The sequence below is a fragment of the Lacerta agilis genome, chromosome 3 (assembly GCF_009819535.1).
Source record: "Lacerta agilis isolate rLacAgi1 chromosome 3, rLacAgi1.pri, whole genome shotgun sequence".
NCBI classification, from domain to species: domain Eukaryota; kingdom Metazoa; phylum Chordata; class Lepidosauria; order Squamata; family Lacertidae; genus Lacerta; species Lacerta agilis.
Genome location: NC_046314.1, coordinates 48,575,350 through 48,590,391, shown reverse-complemented (window position 1 = coordinate 48,590,391; position 15,042 = coordinate 48,575,350). Strand labels below are relative to the sequence as shown.

Below are 15,042 nucleotides of genomic sequence, written 5' to 3'. Positions count from 1 at the left end.
AACTTCAGTTGATCACGTATTCTATCATGATCTCTATTTGGGATGGTCTTAAACCCACATTTATAACAATTATGTATACCCCACCCTGTTTCTTTAAGGCACAAGAAAGTTTAAATACATTCAGAACATGGTAAGAAAGAGACATCAATTGCACTCTGTTTCTCATTTGTATTTCACTAACATAATTTTTGGAGCCAGAGTGTCTTAGCTGGCTCATCTACAGATTTTGAAAGAGGTTGAAAAGGCACTCTTTGTTTTTACTCCAGTTGACATTTTAAGGGAATTTTTGTTGCTAAAGCTAAGTAGCTATCAAAAAGATTCATAAAATATTCTCCTAGGAAGTGACAGTGTGTCCTTTTATTGGGTAAATGGGTGTCCCTAACAAAAATTGTTAAACAGTAATTGGTACTGTCTTTCCTCGGTCAGCTGAAATGAAACAGATGCATATATTTTTCTGATGCAAACTATAATGTTCTTGGCCATTCTCCTCTTGCTTTGGCTGTGCATCCTGCGTTTGTAATGGGGATCCATTTAACAAAGAATGACAAGAATCCTCTCTCATTTTCTAGTGTTTTATCACAACAGTCCTGTGGGTGAAGGCTGCGTTAAGTGCAGCCTTTAAGGAACAGGAGGTACAAGTGCAGCATGCTTCTTGTCACGTCACATCTCCATGTTGTCTGACAATTTTATTTATCTGAACATTTAGAACCTTCCTTTCTGTGAGAAAATCAAGTAGGTTCATTGTAGAAGACCTAATGAGCTATTTCACAATCTGAATCCAGTATGTGACTGAATCCCACCTGGAAATAGTGATAGTGTAGAAGCACCCCAAATTTCATACTTGCACCTTGCAGAAAATTAGTAGTAGTGAGCTGTGCACAAGCTATTTAAAGGTAAAAGGACCCCTCACCATTAGGTCCAGTCGTGTCCAACTCTGGGGTTGTGGCGCTCATCTCGCATTACTGGCCGAGGGAGCCGGCGTACAGCTTTCAGGTCATGTGGCCAGCATGACTAAGCCGCTTCTGGCGAACCAGAGCAGTGCACGGAAATGCCATTTACCTTCCTGCCGGAGCAGTACCTATTTATCTACTTGCACTTTTGATGTGTTTTTTAACTGCTAGGTTGGCAGGAGCAGGGACCAAGCAACTGGAGCTCACCCCATCACAGGAATTTGAACTGCCGACCTTCTGATCAGCAAGCCCTAGGCTCTGTGGTTTAACCCACAGCGCCACCCGCGTCCCTTGCACAAGCTGTTTACTTCTCTGCTATTACTGATACTCTCATTGAGGAATGTCAGTATTCCTGGAACACTATTTGCAAGCTGCTCTGTAGGTCAATTTCCACCTAAAAAGAATAATCAGCCAGGAAAGTGGTGCTGTAACTGGAATTGACATTCATTCTATCATCCTCTTACAGTTTTAAGTGCATACACAGCCTTTCCGCACACCGCTGTCCCTGGCCTTGTATCTGGGTTGAAGTTTCGCTTCAGTCACACAGTTCATTTAAGATGTTTTGCTGCCCTAAGCAGATGAACTGCATGGTCCAATTGGTGTGACCAGGGCTTCCTGGTAATGTTGCACAGGATCCTGCCTGGACCAGTCATCCTGTGTGGCCGCCTGGAGCAGTCCAAGCCTTGTGCCTCGATATCCTTTGCACATAAGCATTGCAGTATTACAAAGTGTGCACCTATATGCTACACTGGAACACCAGAGAAACAGCTTGGTTTCTTAGTCTGCCCCGTCAGCTCTCCTGTTAAAGATTGTCTTCCAGTCCTCTGGCAGTCATTATCCCTCATCCTTGGTTGTTAGTCTGTTTTTAACGAGATATTTTTAGGTAATATTGTGCAGCTCGCCTCGCCTGCATTTGGTGGGCAGCGGGGCTTCCGCTCAATCTACTAAGTGGAGTTTGGGCCCTGCCATCACTACTGCCCCCCGTCTGCTTTTTGCGACTTGCTAAACGCAAAGCGTATTTCTGACGCTACCCAAGGCCCAGAACTACCAGTTAATAATTTCACATTGAGACTTAATCGCTTTTCTCCTATCACAGAGCTATTTTTAAGTGAGCCCAGCTCCGAAGATCAATATTGATCTTTTAACGACACCCGCCTCTACAAAGCAACACATGATCTAATTTTCGCATGAATTGAGATATCAAGTGACAAGCGAGCGGACGTCGAAGCAGCCACGCCCGCTCCGTCGGGATATGTCCACGCCATTCGAGGTTTCGGTCACGTGACGAGGAAGCTGCTCTTTCCCTCGAGGGCCGTTCCATTGCAGCAGGCGGTGGGGGTGTGTGTGTGCTGCTTGAAGAGGTTTACGCGTCGACGAGACCATCTCTTATTACGCAGGAAGCTGAGCGAGAAAGAGAGACAGCGCGCGCGCCCTGACGCTTGCCTCAATCCACGCGTCAAACGGCTCGCACGGGCCGCCCAACGGCCGCGTCACGTGACTGCAGACTTCGGCCGGGAAGCGGAGCTGGTTGCGCGAACTGAGGGCTGAGCCGCGGAAACGCTTTTCCCGTTGTTGTTTCTTCTTCCTTTCCTCGTGGGGCGAATCCCCCTCACTTACCTCGCCGAGAGACGCCATGAGCTGCTTTAGCCGCCTTTGCTGGGCTGCCCTGGGCTGGGCGCTGCTCCTGCTGGTGGTTGCCTCTTGCCTCACGCCCGCGTTGGCCGCGGCCGAAGAGGAGAAAGGTGAGGAGACGGAGCGGGCGGCGCAGGGCTTCGGAAGCGAAAAGGCTCCTGGTGTCGCGGCGCTGTGAAGCCTTGAAAGCGAAGCCGGGGAAACACAGGGGGCCCGGAGGCTGCGACGCGCTCTGCGCGCCAGGGTCACCTCACTGCCGAGATAGCCGCCCTGGCCTTGACGGACAAGCGCTAGACGGGGTCCGTGGTGCAGCCCCTCCTCGAAGAAAGGAGCCCCGGTGGCGGAGGGAATGAGGGGAGGGGGAAGGTGGTCGCGTTACGGGTTGCCAATGGGCGGAGGCGAAGCGGGCGGGGGGCGCAAAACGGACCTCCGGCACCGACCCCCCTTTACTCTCTTGAAGGCATGCAGACCCCCCGCCGACGTGGAATCCCCCCCCTCGCTCCCCACGTGGCAAACAGTTGATTTCGGTCCGAAAACGGCCGAGGGGTTGAACTGGTTAAACATCGCACGCAGCTGCTGGGGGGCGAACGTGGCCCCGCCGCGGCAGCAGTTCAGTTCAAGCATCGCGGTTCTTCCGCGTCAGGGGCGATTCTAGCCCTAGTTTATTGGGGCGGGGGCGGCTTCTGCGTCCCCTTCTCTTCCCTTCGAGTGAGGCATCGGCAGGCGGGAAGAATGCGGGGAGGCAGGATTCGCGGTGTTGGGAAGCTCGGGTCGTGGGAAAGGGTCCGCCCACAGCCAGACCTCCTGTTAGAGGCTCAGGAGAGTTGTCCTCTCGTCGCTTCTAAGAGAAACGAAACCGTGGGGGTGTGGTGGTAGGGATGAAGGCGGCGGAGGGCCACACTGGCAGCTGCCCTGCTCGTTCTGGTTTCGGATTGTGTTGCCTCTGTGTTCACTGCGCTCCGCCTCCCCCTCTGAAAAGTTTAGGAACGTTCGAGCCGAGAAAATGCAGCAACGTTGCCCTCTCTCTTCGTGTAGAATTAGCTGCTTCGTATATTTATTTATCCTGCAATGACGCACGATCTGTATATCACTTATCAGTTAACGCAAGGGATGAAGTGCAAGGATTTATTGTTCAAAAGCCCTAATTCTTTACAGTGTAGGAGCTATTTTGAGAGAGGTTACAAGCGTATAATCGGCAATCTGACCTCTATTTTCAGGGAGATAACACAAGTATTTATTTCTTTTCCTCCTTGCCTTTCTATCATCATGGTTGTTACCATGGCACCATCAACTTTCATGGCACTGGGCAGTATATAAGGTTTTGTCTAATAAACAGGATGAAAGCTATGAACAGAAAAAAGCACTTTGGTTCTCTTATTCTCTTGCTCTGTAATGTACTAGTGTTTGTATATTTTTACATTGCAATGTAGCCAAAGCAAATTCCAAGTATGTTGGAAAATGTACTTGGCCAATAAAATTATTCCTATTATTCCTATTCCTATTATTTTAAAGCTGTGTTCACTTTTGTCTTTGCAACTGCACAACTGATGGAGACAAGTAAGTTGGGAGAAGGCCTTGAGGGAAAAGATTTCCACCCTCCAAGGATTCCCCTGCTGATGTGTTTTAACAGCTGCTTTTGTGATGAATGTCTGTAGAAGCTGCTATTAGTATGAGTCTAGATTTCTTTTAATCAATTGCATTAAAGGTTTTCAACCTAATATACCATAAAATTCCAAACTGAAGTAAAGAGAAAAATGCAAGAATGTATCAAATAGAAAGAAACTAAAGAGAAAATTAAAGTTAAGATATTCTTCATAAAACACAAAATTATAACTACCGGTATATCTATGTAGCCCTTGGTCACCATTTTATCTTAACCTTCACACACAGAGAGAGTTTAATCTTCCCACCTCCCACCCTGAGAAAAGCCATTCTGACCTTCCTCATAAAGGCCCTCTCCTCTCTGTCAACTCCCTGTACAGGATGAGTCTAGTCGAAACAAAATAGAAAATTCTTTCCAGTAGCACCTTAGAGACCAACTAAGTAGCACCTTAGAGACCAACACCTTTTTTCACCCAAAAATAAATTACCTCACTAGAGTTTTCTAAATTGTTGACATTCATTTCTGCTCACTTATTCACACATTACATAGCATGCAAGCCCATGTTTTAAAACCTATTGAAAATAGTTCTGAACAAAGACATTGGATTCTTATCTCATTATACATGACAAAGCTATCTTTAGCCATCTCACCCCTTGCCTTTCCCTGGAAGACCAATTGCAGTCGTCAACAGGTTTTCCACACCTATGAGCTGATTACCCATTCCCACCACCCTTCTGAGTAATACCCCTCCCCACTCCCTCGCTATATTTAAGGGTCTGGTGACTTCCGTTTCAGTGTATCTGAAGAAGTGTGCATGCACACGAAAGCTCATACCAAGAACAAACTTAGTTGGTCTCTAAGGTGCTACTGGATGGAATTTTTTATTTTATTTTGTTTTGACTATTGAAAACAGTTTGACTAGAATTAACCTGAAGGACATAGAGCTGAGTTGGCTGTACTGATGCTAGATCTCTTGTGCATACTTCTAACAAATAAACCCATATTTTTATCTATTAAATTTGTATACTGCCCATCATCAGAAGGTCACAGGGTGGTTCACAACATAAAAATACAAAACGAGAACACAAAACATAATAAAAACAAACCAATAACTCCCTCCCACAAACATATTTCAAATTCTGTAGATTCTGTGGTTGTTGGTGGTGCTAGTATCATTCAGCCTGTTTTCATTTAACCAAATGAGAAAAGAAAGTGGAAATAAAGGAATGAAATAGTTTTATGTACTAATATCTACTTAGAACTCTTAATTTGGGCATTCAAAGATGTTATTCCTACAAATTTAATCTTAAACTACCAATTGCTAATCAGCTTCAACACAATGATGGCAAACACTTAGTTTTTACTGTGGCAAACATACACATGTGTGCAAAGAATCCCATAGTGTCATCCTTTCCATAATGCATCTCCATATTTGTTGAAATAAGTGTTGATGCCCAGAATTGTACCCTAATTCCAAAATACCCCTTGCCTTCAAACAGTGTATTATTCAAACATGACTACTCGTTATTTTGAGTTAGATAACATTTTAGGATACTTTATTTTTGGCGTGTTAGCTTGCAGGTTCACTCTGGAGACCCTTCTTTGAGGAACATTTCATGCATCATTGTTCTTATGTATAATTAATGCACATAATTAACTCATGTTTATAAATATGTATTTAATGCAGTATGCTACTAAAGTACAGCTTTTCAAAGGTGTCACTTCAGATATTATAGTGTATTTTGCACTATTTATGCTCTCTTCATAAAACAGGAGTGGAAAACTTCAAATAGTTGATTATATGCAGGGCTCTACAAGCTCCTTCCTTGCCCACTAGCAATAGTTTTCAGAAGAGCGGAAAGGTCATACTTTAATTCTCAAAGCAGATATCTCATTGCAGTAGTTTACATATTCATTGGCATTGGTGGGGCTTCAATTGGAGTATGAAATCAAAACTACAATTGTTTCCAGAATGTGGCACACAAACTCATTTCAATGTATGTGCTTAATGGAATTAAAGCAAAGCTGGCCAAGCCTATTCCTTGGAAATACGAGGGAAGGTTTGTAAGACATAAGGTAGTTACTGTACCAGGGTGGTCAGCATTGACCAGGGCTCCTTCCTGTGCCTACTCACAGTGACTGAAACCTATTTGTAGCTATGTGCAAAGGCCTGAAGGCAGCTTGTGTTATTAATTCATTTATGAATTGCTTTCCATAAAAATCTCATAGAGGAAAGCAATAAACTAATTTTCTATGGCATGCAGTGCTAATTGTGAATCACATGGCCCTACAGATGTTGCCAATGTACATCTCCCATGAATCTGATCATTGGCCATGCTAGCTGGGGCTGATGGGAGATAATGTATGGAGGGTCACACCCACCCGACTTAGTGCTGCGTTCAAGATCAGACTCATGGTTTGTCTCCCTTAGACAAACCATAAGCAGTAAGCCAAGAACAAATATTAGCTCATACCAGGAACAAACTCAGTTGGTCTCTAAGGTGCTACTAGAAAGAATTTTCGATTTTATTAAATATTAGTTAGTTTGTATTAATGATGGACATTACAGACTTGGTAAGCTAAAATACAGTAAACTAAACAAACAAAAAACTTGGGAAGCATATTGCTAAAAACATTAAGACAAGTAACAAACATTTGTTTAAACAAATAAGAAGGAGCCATGGAGGTAGTTGGGCTGTTCAGCAATGAAGAAATGGTAAAGGAAGACAGGAAGTCTTCATAAAAACTGAATTAATATTTTGTGTTGTCCGCACTGCAAAAAAGCAGGCAATACCTTTGCGCGAACTGTCTTTTGCTTTTTTTAGAGAGTCTGTCTGAAAAACTAACTCAACTAGAAGTGTTTGTTTTTGTTGATTGTTGATTTTTCGTTGATTGTTGATTTTATAAAATTTAATAAATATATTATAAAAAAAGAAGTGACCAGAAGTCTAGGGTCCTTTCTCCTTGGTTACAGGTGTTAATTTCCTAGGTTAATTTTTCATTTGAAAATAAAAACAATTACTTTAGAGTGCTTTTGTTTATTCACATTTAAAGCACTTCTAGACCTCAGGGGCACCATAGACTGTTCATAATTTGTAGTGACCTTTTGAAATTGTGATCTATCAACTGTTTAAAAATGCATTCTTCCTTTTTAGCTGGCTGTGAAAAACATACCAACTGTAGTTCCTGCATTAGTAGTACTGACAAGTCTGAAATAAACTGCACATGGATTTTCTGCAACGGTAAATGGAATTATTTTGAATTGTAATACTTAAGAGTAGTTAAGTATGTTTGCTTTTTCTGGCTTAATAGTGGTTGGCACTTACTGAGGTGTGAAACTTGGACTTATCATTTTTGAGCCAAACTACATGCTAATAAGCCTGCCCTCTGTTAACACTACCACACTCAGAGGCTGTCTTCAGTTGAGAAAAAGATGCCTATCTGTGTAGTTTGTCCTTTGGGCTGCAAGCTGGGGTTCAGGCTTTTTATTTGGGGAAGGGAGGTTTTCTGATCAAGAGACAGGCTCACTATTGGAAGTGGGGCAAAGTACACAGCGGAGTAAAAAACTGCAACCAGAGAAAGCCATGGGTGTTGAAAAAAATGAGGTGGGGGAAAGTAGGGTTTGAGGCTGAAATATCAGGGAGTTGAGGAGGCACAGGGCTGCTGGGTCTTGAAACTTGAACCTGGCAGCTGCTGTTTGTTTAAAGTTGCATGGAAGGTTTTGTCAATTGGGGCTTTTACTACTGCTGCACCACAGAACCTTATAACCCTAAGGCATGGATCGGCAAACTTAAGGCCCGGGAGCCGGATCCGGCCCAATTGCCTTCTGGATCCAGCCCATGGAATTGGCGTGAGGATTCTGATCGTTTGGGCTGCACCATTTCCCCATCCCACCCCTCACACACACCACAGCGGCATCTCCTCCCTCCCTCCTGGCTTCTCCTGCCTAGAGGAGGAAGGGGGCTGGGCTTTGTTGAGCTGCAGTTGGTTGAGCGCCATTTAAAGCAGCCCCTATCAGAGCCAGCCCCTTCGCACCGCTCATCGTCCCTCCGCTGCTGCTAGCCTCTGCCGCTCACAGGGCACAGGTAAGCAGCCACCGGGGCTCGCCCGGTGCTGTGGAGAAGGAAGGGGAGAGTCAGGGGGCAATCACACCCCCCCCCAAATATAGTCCAGCCCCCCACAAGGTCTGAGAGACAGTAGACTGGCCCCCTGCGGAAAAAGTTTGCTGACCCCTGCCCTAAGGGGTCAATGAGGGCCAAGAAGCAGGAGCGTGATAAATTTCTTTTGAATTTCACATACTGACCAGCTCATTTCTCAGCTTCTGGTTTTTCTTTGGAACGAATGATGTGTGAAATACAGTCAAACCTCAGTTCCCAAACGGCTCTGTTTTCGAATGTTTTGGCTCCTGAATGCTGAAAACCTGGAAGTAAATACTCTGGTTTTCAAACGTTTTTTGGAAACCGAACTTCCAACGTGCTTCCACTTGCATGCAGGAAGCTATTGCAACCAATCAGAAGCTGCGCCTTTGTTGTTGATCGTTTCAGCAGCTGAACAGACTTCCAGAACAGATTACGTTCGACAACTGAGGTTTGACTAGTAGGCCCACCTCTCACCAGCCTGTGAAAATCTAAGGTCTTGAAACATTTGATTACTTATAGGCCGTGTTATATATATGCATGGGGTTGTGTGTAAGTAAACAGGGTTTCCCCCAAGTTTTCCAAATAGCAGCACACTAACTTTACACCATAGCTCACGAAAATAAGTTCCACTGTGTATACTGATTTTACCTACATATGTTTAGTGAAACCAATGCCCTTATGTATATAATTTTTGACCAGGTGCAGACATGTATTGTGGAGCTTTTCAGAGATTAAGGGACAAACATAAAGAAGAATCTTTGTGACACTACACTTCTTAACTTTCCAGAGTTCTGGAACTCTCAGTATATTGGCTGGTTAACTTCTCTGTGCTAAAATAATGCCTCTGCTAAACCAAGGAGTACATAATACCTAAATGTTAATGTAACAAACACCACAAGTGAAGCTAATTAGCAGCTGTAGCTTTTCTAGGACAATCAAGATAAATGTTTCTAATGGAAACTTGTAGCCAAAGTATTGCATTGAATGTTTCACTCTTGGAAAACTAAACTCAAAATTCTTCCTCAATCTTCTTTTTCTGTAAGATACTTTGTTCTACTGTACAAATGCAACGGAAAGAAGTGATAAGTGTAATTCTACTTCGAGAAATGAAACTTGTTCAGGTAAAAATTTACTACTACACTTGTGATGTAAACCCAATTTGTTGTTTAGGATCCATGCAGTTGGGAATGTTAAAGTCTCCAAAGCTGGAGTTGCCAGTCCAGCACTTGCAGGCACACATATATTTTATATATTTCTGACTGTGTCAGAAATATATAAAACACTGCTACCTACCTGAATCCACCTGCATGTGATTGTGCAGTAGTATGTGCAGAAAAAAACTTATGGGTGGGAACCTAATCTCAGAAGAATTCACCACAGGAAAGATGTAAGCTGAAGGGCAAAGGACAACTTTTGGGGACAGTTACAATTGTAATTGTATGATCTGTTCTGCATCACAGCCTCAGGTGTATCCTGGTAACAGAGGTGGCTATTGATAATACTAGTACCTCTTATAGCATAATCCACATCTCCTCAGAATTAAGAGTTATTGAATTCAATGGCGCTTATTCACATGTAAATGGGGTTAGGATTGTAGCCTCAGTTTTTAAATATTCTGTTTTCTGCTTCATACTTTTATTTTTGTTTTTTAGTTCCTCCTAATCCTACCACAGTTGTTGCACCTACCGCAGCCAACACTACTATCCCAGGTAACAAACATTTGTGCATTAATAAATAAAGAAGTGTAAAGGTTTCACCTGTAATAAGGTTTCCAGGATTACTCTGTGAAAATCAGAAGTGAGAGCTCATGTTTTTATTCAGTTTCTTGAAATGGCTTTATCACTATAAAGGACAGGCAAGTACCAGTACTATGAGTTGCAGGCCAGAATACTGATAATTTCCTGTCCTTTACTGAAATGTCTTTGATCACTAAGGTAGATGATACAATTTATTGATGGGAGAAAAACCTGTCTTGAGAATTCATGTTAGTGAAGAGCGTGTAGTAGAATTAGCCAAGAAAAAAATCTGAATGCACAGGGGAGTGACTTCATGTACACTTTCTCTACATGCAATATTTAGCTTCCATGTTTCTTCCATTCTCCTCTGGAATGTCAAGAATTGACATTATTGTATATATGGCAGGGGGTTCCTGGGATCTTTTGTGCTTAAATGATTTCTACTTGTCTGGTTTTGTTAATTGTCCACTTTGTTGGGGACTTGGCTTCTTATATAATCTCAGTAATGTTTTCCCTAATGTGTTTAATTTTTGATTCTTGAATTATATTGTATAGATTTCAGATATCATAATTAGAATTTTTTTTCTTCAGAATGGAGGAAATGACTTTTTAAAACTACTACCTATTTTTTCTATCCATGCATAAATATTTTTCATTTAAAATTATTACTGTGAATAATAATAGTTTAAGGGTCCCGGGCCCTAAAGAAGCCAGATTATCCTCCACCAGGGCCAGGGCTTTTTCAGTGATGGCTCCGACCTGGTGGAATGCTCTGTCCCACAAGACTAGGGCCCTGCAGCACTTGGTCTCCTTCCACAGGGCCTGTAAGACAGAGCTATTCCGCCTGGCCTTCAATTTAGCCTGATCCTCCATTCCCTTTTCCCTTTCATGAAGAAACCCTTCTGGGACCCCACATTTAAACTCTTCCCTGGTCTCCTTGCTGGCCCTAGCAGGACCAACCTGCCAGTTAGCCCTGGTGGTCATTTGATGTTTACTGAACTGGATTCCCCCCCCCCAAAAAAAAGATCCTGAATTTTTTGAATTTTATTGACATGGATGCTACAATTATGTTGTATTTTATGCTGTTTTTTAAGTCGCTTTTAATCAATGTTTTGTACTTGCTGTTAGCTGCCCTGAGCCCGGTTTTTAAATCAGGAAGGGCAGAGTATAAATAAATAAAAATTATTTTATTTTATTATCTAACAGTGCCTTTGTTCTGCAATCATTCGCTCAACTTGTAAGATTAAAATAGCTATTTAAAGCTGGTTAAGATGTGGTATTTTCTTTGAAACAGGTCCTACACATAACACAACTATACCAGGCAAACCTACTTCTGCCAGACCTACTGCTGCTAATAGTACAATAGTTACACCTGCTGCTAGCAACACAACTTCTACATCAGGTAATATTTGATTTATAGCAAGATTAAAATCAGTCATGTCACAGAGACATTAGCATCTCTTTTGCATGCACACACATATAGCTCTCAATCATGTACACTCAAAGCATACTTGTGCATGAATGCAGACATATTCAGAAAAAACCCTCCGTTGGTGAAGGAAGTACCTCTTGTTTAAAAATAATAATCCAAATTATTATTATTATTATTATTATTATTATTATTATTATTATTATTATTATTATTATTATTATTTATTTTGGGGGGATCCAAGGGGTAGGAATCCAAGACATTAGCGCCACCAACCTGGTGCTCGGTGGTGATCCATGCTTTAAAGAGTAGCTTTCTAAATCTGCACAGCCTACCACTAGTAACTCTGCTTCTTTCATTTGACAGGCTCAACTTCTCCCCAACCAACTTCCAAACCATCTCCACACAAATCCACCTTTGATGCAGCCAGTTTCATTGGTGGTATTGTCCTAGTGCTGGGACTGCAAGCAGTAATATTCTTTCTCTACAAATTTTGCAAGTCCAAAGAACAAAACTATCATACCCTCTAGAATACGTTGCTTTTAAGTGGACTTAACAAGGTCAACATTTGTGGTTAGCTGCACCAAAATATCTTTATTCCTTATAGAAGACAGCAGTTCAAAATATTCTTATTCTTCAAGACTTTTTTTTTAAAAAGAAAATGTTTCTGCAACATGCTTGGAAGAAGGTTGTATGAATCATGTTTTGCTCTGCAAGAATACTTGCAATATTGTGCATGAATCCTCACTGGCTGTCTGAAATTTCTTTAGTGGCTGCTGCTGTGAACCCGTTTCTTTTATCTGACATGCCAAATGTAGACTTTAATAGTAACTGTATTCATTGGCAGCAGTGTTCTTGATAGATAACCGTATGATTGCAATTGATAAGTTAGCCTTAAATGCAGTGCCCCCCTACATTATTATTATTATTATTAAAATGTGAATTCCTGGTGACTTGGCATAAAACACTATGTGTGTGAAAACTGGCTTTTTATAGTGTACTGCTAGGAGATTGGGGCAAATTTCTAGAACTATGTTTTTTTCTTGAAGGATTATGGAAGCCCATATTTTTCTATACTTGGTGTCAGAAGGATAATTGTTTTCTAATGTAAGCATAAGCAGCCATAGGAAGAATGATAGTCAAAGAATGCTAGTTCCTTGGTGCATAAGGAAGAAAGACCAGTGCCTTAATGAGTAGGCTGCAAACTAAAATGTTTGTGCCATTTTATTTGTTTGAGGTACAGTGAATGTCATTCCACTTGCAGCAATTTCATTCTAGTAGACACATGAACTTGGGCATTATTTATATATATATATTTGTCTTTATATAAGTTTTTGTGAAGACAGATGTGGAAAGAAAACAGTGTAAGCAATCTTCATATACTGTTCCTAAAGCCATGTGTTTCTAGCCTTCAAAACACTTGCCTTGGAAAGTTCTATTGACATGCTTTACATTTCAGAGCAGTAGTTTCAGTAGACACTTTGTGATTGCAATTCGTGGATATTACAAACCTACCATAATTCTGTATGGATTTGAGAGAATATTTGCTCTTATATCAATGCAGTTTCCTTCCTTAGTTTCATAAAACACAGATAGTCATGGTGGAAGTAGGCAGCCCAAGCACTTGGAGCTATGTAAATTTTTGATAACTATCAAAATAGACTGCTAATCCTTGTTTTGCAGGTTATATGGCAAGCATAGTTTAAATGCTAGAAATGCAACTTTAAATGATGCTTTTGGATTAGCTCTATTGCTTGCTTGATTTTAAGCTGCTGATGACAAATCTGGGTTTATGGTGTATTGCAAAATTTTACTGCATTTTAATTGCTCAACTTCTCTAGCCCTTGTAGCTAATAGTATTTACTTCAATAATGTTGCATAGAAAGTTTATTCATAATAATACTTAGCAAACAGTACTGTAACTTTCAGGCAACTGCACTCCTAAAAGACAATCAGCTCAGGTGTATGAAATGGTAAATTGACCAGCCAATTTTCAGCAAGCAACACATCTGTAGCAGGTGGTATTTAATGGCCTTAAGCTATACAGGTATAGTCCATTGTTTAACATAATTCCCCATCTCTTTTAGCTTCATAAATTTAGATTAAATATCTGAATATATTCTAAAGCTTAAGCATAAATAAATGCACTTCTAAATGGTGACAGTTTAAAAAAAGCCTCTTTGCACTCTAAAGCTGTAATAAGCTTATGCTTAGTGGTGAGACAGAAGATTTCAAGACCAACTGTGCAACTTACAATTCCAGAATTGAAATTTGAGCCAATTTTATTACTGAGCCAAGAGTAAGTGCTGTTTAAAACACCACTAAACAGTCATGTATTCTATGCTGATGTTAACATTATGAATCTTTCAAGTGCCTTAAATTTTATTACTGTCAGCTACATGTCTGTTGAAGGAATGTGGGGGAGAGGAATTTTAGTCACTAGTCTTGCCCCATTGCCAGCAATTGTTGTTTTCCAATGACTTTAGGAAATTCAGGTCTCACTGCTACTCTTCAGGAAGTCTGCATTTTCTACTTGGTTGGGGTATAGATGTGTACAGTACTAGATTTTTAGGCCATTTCTGATATCTTCATGCAGTGGCATATTTGATTTTCTAGACCCAAGCTTTATCACTAACTTACCAAACCTTGGCTAAGACTGTGAGGGTGAGCCCTCTTACCTTCTATAGCTAGATCAGTGACAGTTTTTTTTTTCCTGGTAGTGACATTAACCTGACTACGTACAAATTAGGTAAGCTAATAGATTTTCACAGCTTCTGTCTGTTTTTTGGAGTATATACATAGGGCGTTTAAAAAAAAAAACCAACACGCCCCGTCTGTGAAATAGATTTTTAAGGCAGTGAATTGTGACTTCCAAGCTCTTAATACAGATTTTCCCTAAAATTTAACACCTGCAAGTATGTTGCATCTAGAATGGAATGTTATAGACATTACTGTACTGCATATGTGTGTTGTCTTCATTGGAAGAAAATGCAAACTACTTAATCACAAAACCAAAATAAATCATTTATTAAACTGTTTCTGTTTGTGTGTCCATCTTTTTCTCCTCCCAAAAAAATCCAGCTTGTTCTGGGCCATAAAAAGCAATGAGTGTTGTACATGGCCTCTCCATTTGCCAAAGTAAATTTCAAGTGGTGAGGATTTGTTGGGTGATTCAGCAGATCTCTCATTTAAAGCTCTTAGTCAAAGACAAAAATAAAATGGGAAGTAATACAGATGTAGCTTTATAAAATTATTTCATAGTATGACAAAACACCAATCAGCTACATAATGTACATAATTGTTTTGCAGAATTTGGTCAAAGTCATGCAAATGCACCATGGCCAGCCAAATAAGCTTGTTGCCATAAACACATCTTGTGACAGTGCATTCCTTATATATTTGTTAGAATAAAGGCTTTCAGTTGCTTGTCCTGGATCTGCTAGCTTCATCCAGTTAATAACCTCATATCTTCTTATTTTTGGCACTAAAGAATCTGGTGGGAAAGTGGCTTATTAAAAGTTATGGATAACTATAAGCAAATTAAAACATCCCA

The 15,042-nt window shown here is 41.1% G+C and overlaps 1 protein-coding gene across 1 annotated transcript; it reads left to right on the top strand.

Annotated features, from left to right (window-relative positions):
* Nucleotides 1–2,374: 2,374 nt before the first annotated feature.
* CD164 (CD164 molecule) lies at nt 2,375–14,527 on the top strand. The gene is made up of 6 exons (XM_033143572.1): nt 2,375–2,692; nt 7,341–7,427; nt 9,368–9,445; nt 9,977–10,033; nt 11,355–11,462; nt 11,856–14,527. Exons 1-6 carry the CDS (start codon nt 2,584–2,586, stop codon nt 12,017–12,019), a joined length of 603 nt encoding a protein of 200 aa, XP_032999463.1. The 5' UTR covers nt 2,375–2,583; the 3' UTR covers nt 12,020–14,527.
* Nucleotides 14,528–15,042: the final 515 nt, after the last annotated feature.